Source organism: Siphateles boraxobius, unplaced genomic scaffold (assembly GCF_051911475.1).
Source record: "Siphateles boraxobius isolate OS27281-9 unplaced genomic scaffold, OSU_SipBor_1 6, whole genome shotgun sequence".
Lineage (NCBI taxonomy): Eukaryota > Metazoa > Chordata > Actinopteri > Cypriniformes > Leuciscidae > Siphateles > Siphateles boraxobius.
This window is the reverse complement of record NW_027509186.1, coordinates 27,734,460-27,752,010: the sequence shown is the minus strand read 5'-3', so window position 1 is coordinate 27,752,010 and position 17,551 is coordinate 27,734,460. Positions and strand designations below refer to the sequence as shown.

The window sequence follows — 17,551 nt, the reverse complement described above, 5'->3', positions numbered from 1 at the left end:
TTTTCCTTTTTAGAGTGACCGAGAAAATCATAATCTGAGTGATAGTTGGGCGCGTACTAGTGTGCGTGGGTGGGTATGCGTGTGTGCTGCAACAGCCTTATCTTCTGCTATTCTTCATAGGCTCACCGTGTGCGTTTATTGTGATTAGTTTAGCTTCATTTAAGTGTGTGTGTGCGTACGTGTGAGTTGTATTAGTTATGTTTATTCCTTCTTTTGTTTAATTGTGTACATTTTGCTTTCTTTTTCTAATATAAGCTGGTCTTTTGCGACCTTGATTATGTGTATTTGTATGTTTGGCTTTGCTATTGTTTGTTATTTTAAGGGTTGTATTAAACCGTTGGTTTGTTTCTCCCCAGGAACTGAGGTGCTTCGGCGGAAGGACCTTCTCTGCATGGTGGTGGTGCTGCCGTGGGTGACACTTTTGAAGTGCCTGTGTGTGATCTAAGCGAACGGTGACGTGTGGGTGTGTGTGTGAGTAGGATCGTGCTTTTGGAAAAGCCTATAAGTGGTCCTTCCGCCTGTAGCCTCAGCCCGGGCGGGTTGTGTTTTTTTTTCTTTTCTTTCTTTTTTTCTTTGCCTTGTGGTTAAGAAAAACAGATTTTCCCTGAAGTTCCTTCTACCCTTGTGGGTAGGGGACTGTGTTGTATGAGCCATTAGTACCTCCCTGGCACACACAAACCTGTGTGGCCTAGTGTAACTACTGGGTATATTCCCTGATTGATTCAGGGTGACTTAGTCCAATATCACAAAATTCTACACAAAATGTATTATCCTAAATTATTTATTAGAATCCCAGAAGCCGATTGGATCGCCACATTATGTTAGCCTAGTCCACAAGACAAAATACAAACACAAAATACAAGACAAATTACTTGATTGTAATATTTGTGTGTCAATACCTGAATGATCCACAACTGTTTTAATTGTAATGGTTGTTCATGACGAAAAATTCTCCAGCTCCTGCACATTCTTTGCTTTTCCAGCATCTTCTGCATATTTGACTCCTTACTAGCAGTGACTATGATTGTGAGATCCATCTTTTCGCACTGGTGACAACTGAAGGGCTCATACACAACTATTACAAACCCTGCAAACATTTAGTGATGCTCAAGAAGTCCATTAAGGATTGAACTGGATGTAAATTGTTCTTTAGTCCTGCCCTTCAGAGGCTAAAAAAGATATTAGCATGTAAAACAAAATAAGAAAAATTTAAACATCACAATCCTTGCTCAAAAGTTTAGCCCTGGCTCTTAATGCATCGTGTTGCATTCTTAAGCATTACCTTGCAGATTCTGAAAGATGTACAATAGGTAAACGTATGACTCTGACTATACATTGCAATCATTTTGTAAGGTTTAAAATATTCATTTAAGAGCTCAGTGTTGAGACCTTTCGCCGGAATTTGATTGACAGGCGATCTGACCAATCATAATGCAGATACCCACCATTTTTGTCCGACAAACAAAACAAACCAGTTAGCAGATTAAAGTCAGTGGACTTGAAAAATGGTGCGTAAAATGAATAAAAAACTGCTGTGATCTTTGTAACTGTATGCGGGGGCGGCCTACGAACTCCTGTGTGAGTCTTGAAGCTGACTTCTGCTGATGAAAACTGCAAACTATCTTCAGTAAAACTTTTCTTTTAATTTATTATAATTCTGACTCTTCATTCTTCATATCTGGTTCTGGGTTTTTGACTGTATACCCCTTACAGGCTGCTCTGTCTTGTATGTTGGCGCATTGTCAGTGTCCTCTTTGCTCCGCAATATATTTTTCACTGTGTGAGAACATGTGGAGTGAGAGCGGAACGGCTTGTCGGACGTAGCAACAGTAACTCAGATGGGCGGGTCTTCGTGAATTCAATTGCTGTGGTCAATTTCAAATCATTTAAATCTTTGTGGACTCGGCCGGACTTCACTCAGACTCGGATGTTAGGAACTCGGTCTCAAGTCCGACTCGGCTGGTCGGCCCTCTTTGGATTCGGACTTGGACTCGGACTCAATTGTTAAGGACTTAGACTCGACTCGGTCTCGACAAAGGTGGACTCGGACCCAACACTACGAAATGGTCTGCTTATATAGGCATAAGCCACGCCCATTCTGGCGGGTTCTGACGCGCACTGGGCGTGAAGCGACCCGATTGGTTCTCAGCCGCCTCGCCATAGGTTCGTGCAGTTGCTGCAGCACAGCCAATGAGAAAGCTAGACGATCTGCTATGTGATCGCTGTGCAGCTGCACTGCGTTTTAAAATAATGGCTTAAATATTCTCGAGAAAAGGAGTTTTCCCACTGCATATAGCCACGCAATACGAAGTGAACGTTCTTGAAGGGGAAAGTTTGTTTTTATGACTTACCATATTTTTTCACCTCAAAATCATGTGAGATCATCCTGTCACCAATAAAAGCCTTCAGTTTGTACATGCCTTGGCGGGCCTCTGGGTTTAATTCATAAGAGCGCTGCAAAATCCACCTTGTTGAAGAAACATTTGTCCATTGACCAATCCGGTTATCTTGACTGTCCTGTTTAATACCAGAGACAGTGCAGATATTTAGTTACAGTCAGCTACACAGATCCTGACTATCAATGAAGAAATGTATAATTAGCCTACTGAAAATACAATAAATGCAAATATAACATAATTTCTATAGTGTTAATAAGATAAGGTGTGCTAATTATGACTGCACAGAAGGTTTTGTGTTCTTACCTCAAGAACCACTGTACTATACTGTAAAAGAGCAAATTGTAAATAGAAAATAGTAATTAGAGAATTAAAGCCAAATATGTGTATATTTATTAAACATGTATTCAACAATGCAAGAGAAAACAAGGGTAATAAAGATGCAAGATAAACACATCAGACCTGCTGATCAAGGGGTGCAAAGTTTGTATCCATGGTAACAACTCTGAAGTTTACTGTAAAGTAGAAATTAATGTTAAAAAAACTGATTTTTGACGTCTTCAGCTCTTATGTAAGGGACAACGCTTACAGTCAGTATTTCACTCCTGTAAATAACCAGGCCTCGTTAACGTAACCATATTAAGGATCAAATACAATAAAAGGGCTGACAACTATATTCTGCGGCTGTGTGAACATGTCTTTTGAGCCAAATCCGACTGTCAAAGGAGCCTGGTTTAACTTTGGTTTAACTGGTTTTCATTTTACCAAAATTTCGGACCAGTTTGCACCAGCTGACCAGTTAGAATCATACCAGACAGCTATTATGACATGTAAAGATCTATAGCAGGAGTGTCAAACTCCTGGAGGGCCACAGAGTTTAGTCCCAACCCTGCTTCAACACACAGACCTGTAGATTTCAGATAAACCTGAAGGACTTTATTAGCTGGATACCTAATCCTGGCATTTAATTAAGGTTATTCAAATTCAAAATTCAAATTCAAAAAAGCTTTATTGTCTATCACCACAGGTGTAGAAATTTGATTTAAAAAAAAAAAATTAAAGCTAAACTCTGCAGGGTTGTGGTTCTCCAAGAAGGAGCCCTGATCTATAGAATCTCAAGATTTGTTATAAAGTCATAGACACTGATATAAAGTGATTTACGTTATCAGTTATTTGTAATTACAGTATTTAGGCTGAATATACAGAAAGTGCAGGAGATTGTTCAAACAAGGACTAGATGACCATTCTTGTGTTTCCAAAGCTGTTAGATTTCAAAGCTACTGATCCTTATCTGCTTTCTTTATCTTTTCTTATGCTCCTCTTTTCTGTTTAAGTTTGTAAATTCATTGAACGGTTTACTTTTAACATCTTATGGTTTGTGCAACATTTTACATTTTTTACCTATGGTGCTACATCAGCTCATTGCATGATCATAGCAAGCGTTACTTAATGTATATTATGTATATAATGTACTTTACAGTGACATCAGCCTTATTTACTCCGGTTTAGCCTTTGAGTCATTCGAAGCTCACCTGTCTGTCCTGGAATATAGATAGGCTTATCAGTCTGGATAAAGGTCAGAGGATGGTAGGGCTTGAACAAGACTTTTCTCTCTTCAGTCATCTTGAAAGTTTGTCCCTGTAGTTCCACCTTCATTCTCTGCACTGATTCTGCTTCGACCAGAGGAGCCTGATGAGAAATAATACACTGTATTTACAACCTGCCATCACAAAAACTAGATGCATTGTGATGAAATATATTTGATAATATTCATCATGTGCTGATTTTGATGGCAGACCTTGAAGTTAAAGCAGCGGTGAAACTCTTCCTCAGCTTTCTCCTGCAGCAGTAAAGTGCTCTGGTTACCATGAACCAGATGAATGTTCATGACAAGGCTTTCATTGGGCTTGAGAAGACTTGCACACAGTTTGGCCTCAGATCCCGACTCAATCACTGCAGGAAATGTCACCATGAAAGATCTGCCCAGAGAAAATGATTATACAATATTGCCTGAGTGGTTAGATACAATAAGAACCATAAAAAAAACTAAACTGGGAGTGAAAATCAATAAAGTTAATTTGCTTTTGATCGATAATAAGTGAGAATACAAGGGCTAACTGCGTAATGAAGTTTAATGACTTAATTCTTTATCTTTGCATGTTTATTCAGAACACTGTTGCTTTTAAAACTACACTGTAATTACTTATTCAAGATCTTATTCATGTCTTAAGTTGTCTTTTGAACAGCAAACCTCTACTGTACAACAGATCCGTTAAATCAATACAGGAGAAATCATCAAGACTTCTTATACAATAACGAATGGCATAATCATTTATCACACTTTAGTAAGCAAAACACTGCCTTCCTCAGCAGAAATTAAAAACTTACGGCCCTGATGTTTGTCCATTGACACAGATCAGGAAGAAAGAGAGCAGAAGGAACCCTTTCCAACAGCAGCTAATATTCAGAGTCATAATGACGAGCGATCATCCAGGTCATGAGATGAACTGGACCGTCTCTTTTAAAGGACACTCATGCTAAAGGAGGTCCTTCCAAACATTTCTATTGATCATCTGATTAATGATTCAACCATGTAGGCAATGCAGTTCAACAACCTGTGATTTGCAATTTGTTGGTTTGTCCAAAAGTTAATTTATGATGAGTTTGATAAGTTATAAAAAAGCAGTTCAAGTAAAGACATTCAAAAGCTTTATTCCTTCACAGATCATAATAAACATTCAGTTAATTATGTTCCTGACTGCGAAATTCAGGTTAAAAATTTAAGGTTGCATGTTGGAATATTCAAGCATGTAAACCTAAATAGTCCTTTTTTCCAGTCAAAAGAGAATTCTTTCATGTTAGATGACTAAGAACTGAACTAGTTCATAGTCATATAACATGCAAGAAATCAACTAAGAATTTTAAAGTACATAGCATAAGTGTACATGTGATCTGAAAACAAACTCCTACTCTTATCCTCATCTACAGATAAATGTAGCTACTGACCTTTAACTCTATGTAGACAAACAGTGGGTCAAGGCAACTGATAATTAACATCCAATGCACATACATGCAGCCACCCACTCAAACTGAGAGGGAGAGATATTGTAAGCTGCTGTTTGCATTTGTAAATTCTCTGCCTTCACTATACGACTAAACATGACTACTGAAAATCACCTAATGATACGTTTCGACGATACGAAGCAGAGAGAGAATTCAAATGCACAGTTTTAATAACAAGGCAAATATTACACACACTCCAAACCTGGAAACTGGCAAATAGTCCACACAAAGAAACAGGAACATAATCCAAAGACCACGACGGAAGGTACAAGACATCCATGTACCCCGATGGACACAATAAATAAATAATCCCCCATGAGTAAAACACAAGAGCTTAAATAGGCAAACTAAAACCAGTGAATGATCAACAGGTGGTAGAAATTAAACTACAATGAGTCCAGGCACAGGACTGTGGGGAATGTAGTTCATAATGAGAAAACAACTAATTCGGGAGGAACGTCTTCTGGGGCTTCTTGACTCTCCAGCTGGTGATCGTGACATAGCCATGGCTTCCATATGCTCCTAAACAAAAACAAACTTAAGTCCAGGAGTGAGAGGTGGAGCGGAGGCGGAACAGGGAGGGCCAGGCCTGTGGAGTGGAAGAAGGCCTGGAGACTGAGGCTGAGCAGGAGCCCACTGCTGTGCAGTCAGGTTTGTAGATCTCCATGGCAGAACAGACCACCACAGCCGTGTAGACGAGACTGCAACAGAGCAAACTGCAACGCTGAAGCTTGTGGGCTAGATGGCGCTGGTCTAGGGATGGCAGATATGGACCAGATACGATCAATTAAGACCAGGAGTTAGAAGTGCCATCAATTTAAGACAAGAGTCAGAATTATAATAAATTGAAGAATTTTTTTGAGTTTGTAGGCCCCCCCTCTTACAGTTGCAAAGATCACAGCAATTATGCTGTAAAGATCACAGTCATTACTTCAGGTTACAAGGTTCTTATTGGCTAAGAAACATAAATACACATGGACAGATAGACTGAAGAAGGTCGCAGTCGCGATCAAAGTGAGAGGACGAGAGCAAGAGAGGCGAAAGCGTTGGTGCAGTAACAGAAGCAGAGACGCGAAGGATACAGTGCGGTTGAGGCGCAGGGTATGATTTCCATTACACGAGAGTAGATGTTAAAACTTCATGCTGATTTGTACTCAGCTTTCGCCAAGATAAGCACCAACTAAGACGTAGCTCTACAGCAGTGCTTCTCAAATAGTGGGGCGCGCCCCCCTGGGAGGGCTCGGAGCGATGCCAGGGGGGGGCGTGCGTGACCCCGGGGAACAAGCTTTTTTTTGCAGCAGGGAGTAGGGGTTTTTTTTTGCACCGAACAAGAGCACAGAGCAGGAGATATGAAGTGCAAATAACAAACCCTTAAGAGACACCATGAAAAAATATTTAACAGGGATGAAAAAAAAAAGGTGGAGAGAGACGGCGATAATGAGACAAAAAAGTAAGTCTCCTGAAAGCTAAGACAAGGAAATATGGCTACCGCAAAACACAATATATGTCCAAACACCAATCCTTATTCACACAAAATACACAGGAAAGCAATAACTGTAATTATGCAAACTATACAAATAAACCAACAGACTCTTCAAGTTTTTCAAGAATTCTTCGAAACCATAGCGTGGCGGCCTGTACACAGCCAGCCAGAATCTTTCCGTCTCAACCACAGCCAGTTGCTGCTCCTCTCTGCTGCTTCAGATAAGTTCTTTACTGTGCGACGCAACTCTTGGCCACTGAATCCGACGTCTCTGAGGAACCGGGTTGTGGAGTGTGCCACAAATCCTCGACAACCCACTTCCACTGGATAACCCGGACTCTCCATCCTCGCTGTTCTGATTCAGTGGCCAGCTGAGCATACCGCAGTTTCTTCCTCTCATATACAGCATCCTCCCATGGCACTGTTAACTCTATCAGTTGAACAATGCGTGCTGATCCAGACCACAAAACAATATCTGGTCGGAGGTTAGTGGTGGCAATCTCAGGTGAAAAAATAAGCCGTTGATCAAGATCAGCCAGCATTTTCCAGTCCCTAGCAGCTTCCAGTTGTCCTTGGCGAGAATTGGTTTTAACACCTTTTGGTGGTTGCTCGCCTGGGCGGAGGAATATTGAATTTCTGTGTGTAATGTTTTGCTAGAACAGGTGGCAACTTATTGGCCATGTTACGCTTGTCTTCCAATGCTAAAGCCAAACATCGGAGTACTTGGTCATGGCGTCAAGTAAACCGACCTTGTCTAAGAGCCACCTTACATCCTGTCAAAATGTGCCTTAATGTGGCAGGTGATGAACACAAAGGACAAGAGGAACCCCTCCTACCCAGAGGTTTAGGTTCTGTGGTGATGGGAGACCATCATATGTTGACCTGATAAGGAAACTGATCCTACTCTCTTCCATTGACCAAAGGTCTTGCCAGCCCATTTTGCTCTCTCATCTCATCCACTCTCCCTGCTTGGCCTGGGAAATGGCCTTTATACACCTCATCCTCTCCTCCTGCTTTTGCACCTCGTTGACTACCAGCTTCCTCCTTTGAGCTGGGGCTGCCTTGTGCCATTTAGGAGGAGTTAAACTGAGCCCAAACCCCCTCTTCCATGCTGTACCTGTCCCACGATATCACCAATTTGAAGGGCAGCCTTTGCCTCTTCCACAGATTTCTTTCCTGACCACTTTCTACCAGTTTTTAACACAGGTGCTGTCTCTCTTACACATTTGTCCCGTGACTCTACTAAGGTAATTTCCAGTCTGACCTTGGTGCACTTAAACTCCTTGGTTAAAGCAGAGACTGGCAGCTGCAATATTCCTTTACTATAAAGTCCCACTCTGCTGAGGCAGCGTGGAACTCCCAACCCTTTCCTAATATATGAACTTATTAACGCTTCCAGCTTATCCACTGTTGTCAAAGAAACCTCGTACACAGTCAGTGGCCACAGCAACCTCGGCAGTTGACCAAACTGAAAGCACCAGAGTTTTAGTTTGCCTGGTAGCGCGCAGCGGTTTATGCTCTTCAACCCTGCCACTGCTTGTCGTCTAACTTCTCCCTTTTTATATGATTGAATTCGTTGGCAGATAACTTTGATGTGTTCTAAGCATCCTGAGAAACCTGGAATGTCCGCTTTTCGAACTGAAGTGTCAATGAAGCCATTCTGTATTAGGTAGGTTGACAATCTCTGAGCAATAATACTGTGATAATGCACTATAAGTTTAATAGTGAAATAGAACGAAACTGACTGATGCTTGTAGCATCTTTTTCTTTGGGTACAAAGACTCCACCTGCTCGGCGCCATGCTCTAGGTACAAGCTGCTTTTCCCATGCCACTTTTATCAATTTCCACAGAATTCGTAGAACTCCTGAAGCACTCTTGTACACTCTGTACAGAACTCCATTAGGCCCTGGAGATGATGAAGCCCTTGCCTTTCTCACAGCCTGCTCTATCTCTTTCCACTTAGGTGCAAAGACCTCCATTTGGTATTCTGGTGGATTGATAGGTGGGATGTCTGATGGAATTGACATAGGCTCATGCCTTTTTGCATCTGTATGTGTTTCCTCCAAATATCTCTCTAGCTCAACCCTAGATGCTTTAAAAGTGCCATTCTTCCCACTGGTGAATAACTTCTTTATGAATTTGAATGGGTCTTTATAGAAATCAGCCCTCGCACGCTCCTTCTTTTTGTAGCGTTTCCGTAGTCGCTCAGCTCTGCGTAATGTTGCAAGCTTATTTTTTATGGCCCTTTGTAAGAGATTGAGTCCCTCCTTCTGACTTTGTTCTGCTCTTTTCCATTGCTTCCTCAGCTGTCTCCTTTCTCTAACTAACCCCTCAATTTTCTGCTGCCATCTAGACATTCCAGGAGTAGTTTGTACTTTTCCCTTCCTTTTTTCCACACCAAACCTCTCACTTCCATAAGCGTAAATGATGTCCCCAAATATATCCAGCTTCTTTTCAAATGTACCAGTTAATCTTTCCAATGCAAAGCATAGATCTGTGTTTACAGTGTCCCATGCAGTTTTCTCACAAGCTCTTGGCCATCTAACTCTAGGCCTATGCCCGTTGAGGTTCTTTTCTCTCTTATTGTTACAAAGGTAGCGCAAAGGGGGCCATCTAGTGGCCATTAGTGGATGCGCTGGAAGTGATCGTGCATGAGAAATGTGAATGACATAAACAGCTGCGCTCTCCACAGTAAGACTGTTCGTGAAGTCGCAGGGCAGTGTTTGTGTCGGACATTAATAACTGTGAACGTCCTTATGAGAAAAGTGAGTTTCATTTTATCTCTTACTTGTTTAAGATTGAGTATATGTGAATATCTAGAAATCCTTGAGTATTTGGGTCATAAATTCGAGAGAGAAATGACAAGTCAAGCCGTGCAGTCAGCAAAGAATGAACGTCATTGTAGAATGTTTATGCATGTTGTTTGTAACTGATTTAAGATAGGCTATGTCATTATTGTTTATATTACATTTACATTATTAGTTCTGTACAGATTACGTTAAGGAATGTTGGCTCACGAGTTATTAGTCACCTGGTTAAGTTGGTGTATTGTGCTGGATATAATGTTAAGCTTAGACTTCATCAATAATGCTAGTTCAGACAGTATATGTAACATTTATTACTGTTTTGTTTATTTCAGGTACACACATACACTCAAGTACATCTTGTCAACTTACCATTCCCATTAATATAAGCTGAGAAGCAACTACTGCATTCAAATCTGCACCTGTAATCGCTGTCTAATGTATGTCTGTGCTGCCAAAGAAAGTTGAGTAAAAAGTTCAAACTGATTCCTGCCTCCTGTCCTGCGTTCTGACCGATGCTCCAGGGCGAGAACTATAGCCTCCTAAGCACCTGTAGTCCTTTTTCTCAAATACTTATGCTGGTTAGTCTGACTGGATTCACAAGTATCAATGTGTTCATCACTAACTGTGCAAAACCTCTTCTCCTCTATGACAGGGGTGCTGATATCCTGCGAACTGTGGTTTGCTTCCTGTCGCTGGATTTCATTCGACTGACTTGACTGACTTCGTAAGAAGTACTGATCAATGCGAGGCCCTTGTCCCTTCTTCCTCAAGCATTTAATTTTCCCTTGATGAATCTTCAAACCCCTGACCGTTGTCGCCTTACTCCAGTCACAGACACAAGCTCGGAGTTCAATGACTTTGCTGACTGCTGAACCTGAACTAGTCTTTTGTGAAGTACTCTTCATACTCATATCCGTTTCCATTCCAAAGTCGTTAACCATGTTGTCCAACATTGAGTCATCTTCCGCCCCCGCTCTCGCAGACTCTAGGGGTATTTTTCTCTTTAATTTCTCAGAAGCCTTGGGCGGGTGTCTCCAGCATCCTGTAAACACAGAGCTGGATACTGCCGACAAGGGTAACTAACCCTTACCAGCCATTGGGGTCTCTTTCCTCCTGTCAGCTGTCTCTCCAGGCTGTCACAAGGTCTTTCCCTTGTTGCCAGCAGCACTATTCACTGTAGTCACTGGACATATCCAGATGTTCATGATTTACATTACACGAGAGTATATGTTAAAACTTCATGCTGATTTGTGTTCGGCTTTCGCCAAGATAAGCACCACCTAAGCTTTACAGTAACCTATGCTTCTCCATCCATTTACGCTTCTTTCCATATGTTGATGTGAATCTCCTTCTGTCTGGTGTTCAACTGAGTGAACAACTGAGTTCCCACGGTACTTCAGCGCAAGACTACAGCTAGCCGTCTAAAAGGTGTTGGTTGGTAAAAAAAATAAAAAAAATAATAATAAACATACAATTAGGGGAAACCAAGCCATCTGCACGGGAGCCAGTAAAGTAATAGAGAGAACACTAAGGGAAGGCGAAGTTTCACTACCACCGGTGAACTAAGACACAAACCCCATTTGAAGTAATACACCCTAGCGTTCAATGTCTACACTCACAGCACTCCAATAAATATGGTTAAAAGGCATTAAGGTTCACACTACACGGCACTGCAAACTTCGTTAAACAAAAGAAAGAAGCGCAAAAAAAAAGGAAACTCGCTTTCTAGTGAGGTCTCTTATACAGGAGTTACCCTGGCTGCACTAACACCGAGGCTGGTTACAAACAGAGAAGGGAATAAGTCGTAAAGGAAATAATAACCAAAATAAATATATAAACCCACTCTAGCCTGTGGCGTACAATTCATACATTCACATACAATAACAGCTACAGCCAGCAGGCTAGAGGAAAACAAACAGTCAATAAGGGAGAAAAAAAATTATAGAAAATAATAATAATATAAACTACCTATACTATAAGCAGCATCCACAATCACAAAATATGGAGAACAGCAGCTAGCTATTCATCCAATCATTTCTTAAATAAAGATTGTATTTTTATACTTTTCTAAGAACCTGTGTCTGTACATTTTATTGGGGCAGAGTTCCCCTTGCTCTGACACTTGCCCTAACTAGTTTAACCCAAGGGGTGGCGTAGTCAGTCGTACAATTTGGGGCGCTACATGTATATGCCCCCATAACTGCCGTTTTAGCTGAGGGGGAGCTCTGGGCATTTGGGGGAACAGCTCCGTGTTGCAAGCACCAATTCGGTTCGTTTTTTTTTTCTATAGACATTACTCACAAAGATATAACGATCAAGATTAACTTAAAAATTGCCCGGAGTTCTCCTTTAAGATCAAGAACGGAACGGGTGAAAGCATTGTTGGATATAGAGGTTGTCATAGTGAGAGAAACGAGTGAGCCACGATCTTCGGATCATTCGTCAAACTTGATGTCCCCCTTTTGAAGAACACGACAGTGGATTGGCGGGCCCCGACGAGGTAGAGTGAAGGTATACTTTTGTCGTTGCAATGTCTGAAGATTGAAGTGAGCACGTGGGAAGGTTTACAGTGGTTTGATGCATGCACGAGTATGGGAAAATTAAATGCTGCCAGCACTCTGAAATCTTTGTCGGGGATCGTCTTGCCCGACGGTGCGTCAGGAAATAATTTGAACTGTTGGGCGTAAAGCTTTGTACAGGTGTCCCAGTTCACGCCACTGCATTCTGCCATTGCTGTTCTGTGAACAGAGAGGCCCTGTCATCCGCCGCTGCATTCTGCCATTACTGTTCTGTGAACAGAGAGATCCTGTCATCCACCGCTGCATTCTGCTATTGCTGTCCTTTGGTAAGAGAAGACTCAGTTATTAACTGCTGGATTCCGTACTCGGCATTGCTGTTCTGTGAACAGAGAGATCCTGTCATCCGCTGCTGCATTCTGCCATTGCTGTCCTGTGGTAAGAGAAGACTCAGTTATTAACTGCTGGATTCTGTACTCACTATTGCTGTTCTGTGAACACAGAGATCCAGTCATCCGCCGCTGCATTCTGCCATTACTGTCTGGTGGGAAGAGAAGACTCAGTTATTAACTGCTGGATTCTGTACTCACCATTGCTGTTCTGTGAACAGAGAAATCCTGTCATCCGCTGCTGCATTCTGCCATTGCTGTCCTGTGGTAAGAGAAGACTCAGTTATTAACTGCTGGATTCTGTACTCACCATTGCTGTTCTGTGAACAGAGAGATCCTGCCATCCGATGCGGCATTCTGCCATTGCTGTCCTGTGGTAAGAGAAGACTCAGTTATTAACTGCTGGATACTGTACTCACCATTGCTGTTCTGTGAACAGAGAGATCCTGTCATCCGCCGCTGCAGTCTGCCATTACTGTCCTGTGGTAAGAGAAGACTCAGTTATGAACTGCTGGATTCCGTACTCACCATTGCTGTCATCCGCCGCTGCATTCTGCCATTGCTGTCCAGTGAAAAGAGAAAGTCCACTGTAGCAACTACGAGAATGAAACAAACACAATTGAAGCTTTTAGGTGATTGTTCATACATAATCACACAAAAGAGGCTTCACATTCCAGATTCAAATCACCAAACCCAGAGCCATAAATCACCCCTAGGCTACATTTTTGGTGGAGGATGCGGTCAGTTTAACCTAAATTGTAAACTTTTCATTTTGTGCGGATGAGAGATCCGAACCTCGAGAGTCTGTGTGTGACGTATGGAGAGTGCGCTGCGCGCGCCCTGTTTGAATCAATTGGATTCTGCTGCTTAAGTGAATGCACCCCAGAGAGAGCTGTTACTCTAGTCTGTCTGCCTTCATATATGTTCCAAGATATAAAATATCACACAACAATAAATTAAGAATTGAGCGTGTTCCTCAATTTCTGAAATACCTTGATTATAGCTTGCTGACGTCTGCGTGTTCCAGCGTCTTTCAAAGCTATACGTGTTTGTGTATCAGCCAGAGAGCTTAACGAAATTATACTGCAGTAACTAAAATAACCATATAAGAACGAATATTCTCCTCACAGAGCGATGAGCGTGTTCCTCATCTAACGTTATATTTATCTGATTCACAGTGCGTGTTCCACTGCGATCCATGATAAACATCATAGAAGCCTTGTTTATATTTATCTAATTGTAATAAACAAGTAATAAACAACTGTTTGTCTATGTTTGCTAGTATGTTTTTGTCTGTTCAATGAATTATCGTGTAAACACTGTGGGTGTCCGAGTGTAATTGAATAAGAGTTATTTTAAAGTGTGCTTAAGTAAAGCTTGACGTGAAACTTAACCAACAGTTAAGAACCCTGTTGTTTTGTGTGCTCAGATAACATTGCACAGATACGATCCGCCCGAGATCGCTATTGTTCCATCTATATTACAGCGCAAAGCTGTTGCTTCCTTTAAAGTTAGACTCACTCTTAAAAAAAAAAAAACTGTGTGAAGCCCCACGTCGCTACGAGTGGTGTCCCTTATTTGTACAGTTTGAAATGCGCCGGCATTTCACGTGATATGATCGACTGTACGTGCATATTCTATGAACATTGTTGAAATGCGCCGCCATTTCATGTAACATGCGTAACTGTTTACAAACTGTTGCAATTCACATGTTTACCCACTAGCGTTTGTTTGGTCGCCACAGTTACGATCGTGACACGGAAGTCTTAACCAATGCTTCCGGGGGAACTCTGACCTCTCGCATGATCAGAACCACAGTGTAAACAAACCCTTTGGTTGCTAAGCCAGCTAACCCTTTGCTAAGCTAACCAAAGCAGTTGTTACAGTGAGGCCTATATGCTAAAGCCTTAAGCATTATTTACGGTTATCAGTAGTATTAACATCAATTGTTAAATACAGTGTCTGTTTGAACAACGTTAAAGTGATTTAACCATTTAAACACCTTGACTTTACACCTGTTGGTCTTTTCTTCTTTCTTATTTACCTTTCCCATATCTTACTTAACCCATATTTTCCGTGAAAAGGAAGTCGTTTGCAATTATTTATTCCTTTACCTTCATCTTACTTGAAAAAGCTGCCGGGGAGGATTAACAGCTAGGCTAAAAGCTAATCCCCACAGAACGCCGCTTCCATCTATCTTTCTCTCAAATGTCCGCTCGCTTGACGGAAAAATGGATAACCTGCAGCTGGAGTTAACCCCAAATCAAGAGCTTAGAAACTGCTGTGTTTTAATCCTGACAGAGACATGGCTAAATACATCAATCCCGGATAACGTTGTTGACATTGAAGGACTTACTACATTTCGAGCCGACAGGAGCCGTGCACTCAGTGGTAAATCCCGGGGGGGGGTGGTTTGTGTATTTACTAGTGCTGTCAAACGATTAAAATATTTAATCGCGATTAATCGCATTAATGTCATAGTTAACTCGCGATTAATCACATTTAATCGCACATTTTTATCTATTCTAAATGTCTCTTGATTTCTTTTGGTCCCATTATTTTTTCTCATTTTAATGCTCTTATCAACATGGAAAAGTGGATCGGCTTGCTTTGTGCAAATGTTTTTTATTGAAAACAACATTGGCATATATTGTGTTCAATTTCACACTAAAACATTCTTACTTGGAGCAAATAATCTCTCACACAATGTAACACTGTCCATCAATAAAAGGGTGAAAGAAATACTGACGAGGTCCTGATATTGACGAGGGGGCGGAGAATTCGCATCAGCTGTGTGTGTGTGTGTGTGTTTGGCCATCATCAAGTGGTATTTCAGACTGGACGTGCTGCGATGATGATAGCTCAGTTCACAACGACAAAACACACAGATCACTTTGGTCTCGTCAATGGAACCATTTGGCAACTTTTTAAAAGTAAACGTTCCATTCAGAATCTTATTGGCATCCATTTCGGTGTCTCGCGCTCGTCATCCACTCAAAACTGGACGTTTTGAACGTTCCTATAACATTCAGAAATAACGTTTTTATAACTTAATGGGAACGTTATGAAAACGTTCTTATAACCTAAAATTGTTAGCTGGGGAAGAGGAGAGATTCGCGATTGCACTGAACACGTTTTAAGTGCAGGCACATATTGTCTGAGCGAGCCCAGAGAAAATTCTTACAAGAGCAGCGTGTATCTGAGAGTGCGCGACTCGAGCAGAGAGTTTCGTGCTCGGCACATTATATTCCACGCGCGAGCAGAGAGATTCGCGCTCGCGCATCCGGCTCGCAAGCCCAAACAAGTGTGTGCGGCGTGCCTGTCGTTTTGTTTCCGGTCTAGCTAGATCCGCTTGCGCTTTCAAAACGTCCATGCCGCGTCCTATTGCAAAAGCATGTGAAAAAAAACTACAAAGTTTGCTAGGCCAAAAAGACTGTTAATCGCGCGATAAAAAAATTAACGCCGTTAAAATGGGTTTGAGTTAACGCCGTTAATAACGTGTTTAACTGACAGACCTAGTATTTACACAAATAAGAACTGGTGTAAAAATGCTAGCACAGCCTCAATTCATTGTTCATCGGACATTGAGTTTTTGACTATAATCTGCAGGCCTGTCTACCTACCCAGGGAGTTTGGCTGTGTTATTATTACTGCCGTGTACGTGCCTCCCAGTGCCAACATGAAGGTGGCTATGTCTGTTCTCTACCAGACCATCAGTGAGTTGCAATCCACTTATACTGAGGGCATCTTCATTGTTGCTGGGGATTTTAACCAGGCCAACATGAGAACAGTTCTTCCACACTTCCACCAGCATGTGGATTTTGCAACTAGGGGACAGAACATATTGGATAAGGCGTATACAAACATCAAAGGTGCTTTCAGAGCAGCCCCTCGCCCCCAACTTGGCTCGTCAGACCATCTATCTGTTATGCTAATTCCCGCATACAAGCCCCTGCTCATCAGTGGGAAACCTACAGTGAGGCAGGTGAGAATATGGTCAGAGGGGGCAATGGAGGCACTCCAGGAATGTTTTGATTGCTCTGACTGGGACATGTTCAGGCCTGCTGCCACCTACGGCGGTCATACGAACATTGATGAGTACGCCATGTCGGTGTTAGCTTACATCAGTAAATGTACAGAGGACGTTAGCGTCATGAAGACCATCATTACTCGAGCTAATCAGAAACCCTGGGTCACTGCAGAAGTACGCAAGATGCTAAAAGCACGGAACACTGCCTTTAAGTCTGGCGACGTAGAGGCTGTGAGAACAGCAAGAGCCAATCTAAACCGTGCCATCAGGCTGGCAAAGCGTTCTCATAGTAAGAAAATCCAGGACCTGTTTCAGGACTCAACCAACACCATCAACATGTGGAAAGGTATAAGGACCATCACTAACCATAAGGTAACATCTCCTCCAGTAGGTGAGGCTGACACTGACTTTCTCAATTAACTAAACATTTTCTTTGCGAGGTTTGAGGCACTAAATAGCACTTGTGCAGAAAAAGCAGTTCCTGATCAGCAAGAAAAAGCACTCTGCCTGGACATAGCTGATGTACGAAAGTCTCTGAGGAGGGTAAATACCCGGAAAGCCCCAGGCCCTGATAACATTCAGGGGCGAGTGCTCAAGGATTTTGCAGACCAGCTGGCCTGTGTTCTGACGGATATTTTTAACATCTCGCTAGACCAGACCATAGTGCCAACGTGCTTAAAGACTGCCACTATCATTCCAGTGCCAAAAAAATCTCGGGTCACCTCACTAAACGACTACCGGCCCATCGCACTGACTCCCATCACAATGAAGTGCTTTGAAAGGCTGGTTAAAGACTACATTATCTCCAGACTCCCTTGGATGCTGGATCCCTTCCAGTTTGCCTACCGGCCAAATCGCTGCACTGC

General features: G+C 42.1%; 1 protein-coding gene across 3 annotated transcripts in view; it reads right to left on the bottom strand.

Moving 5' to 3' along the window:
* Nucleotides 1–17,551, bottom strand: part of LOC143716241 (alpha-2-macroglobulin-like) — a 168,481-nt gene that overhangs the window by 49,146 nt on the left and 101,784 nt on the right. Inside the window, exons 1-6 of one of the 3 annotated variants that reach the window (XM_077208567.1) lie at nucleotides 4,785–4,914; nucleotides 4,195–4,375; nucleotides 3,929–4,085; nucleotides 2,859–2,911; nucleotides 2,703–2,723; nucleotides 2,352–2,517 (exon numbers count right to left, since the gene is read on the bottom strand). The exons of 1 other annotated variant lie outside the window; for it this stretch is intronic. In XM_077208567.1, coding sequence (XP_077064682.1) covers nucleotides 2,352–2,517; nucleotides 2,703–2,723; nucleotides 2,859–2,911; nucleotides 3,929–4,085; nucleotides 4,195–4,375; nucleotides 4,785–4,870 — 664 coding nt within the window. In that variant the 5' untranslated portion in view covers nucleotides 4,871–4,914. Of the gene's footprint in view, nucleotides 1–2,351; nucleotides 2,518–2,702; nucleotides 2,724–2,858; nucleotides 2,912–3,928; nucleotides 4,086–4,194; nucleotides 4,376–4,784; nucleotides 4,915–17,551 lie in introns of those variants that run through there. One more of the 3 variants, XM_077208569.1, reaches the window with a different exon arrangement.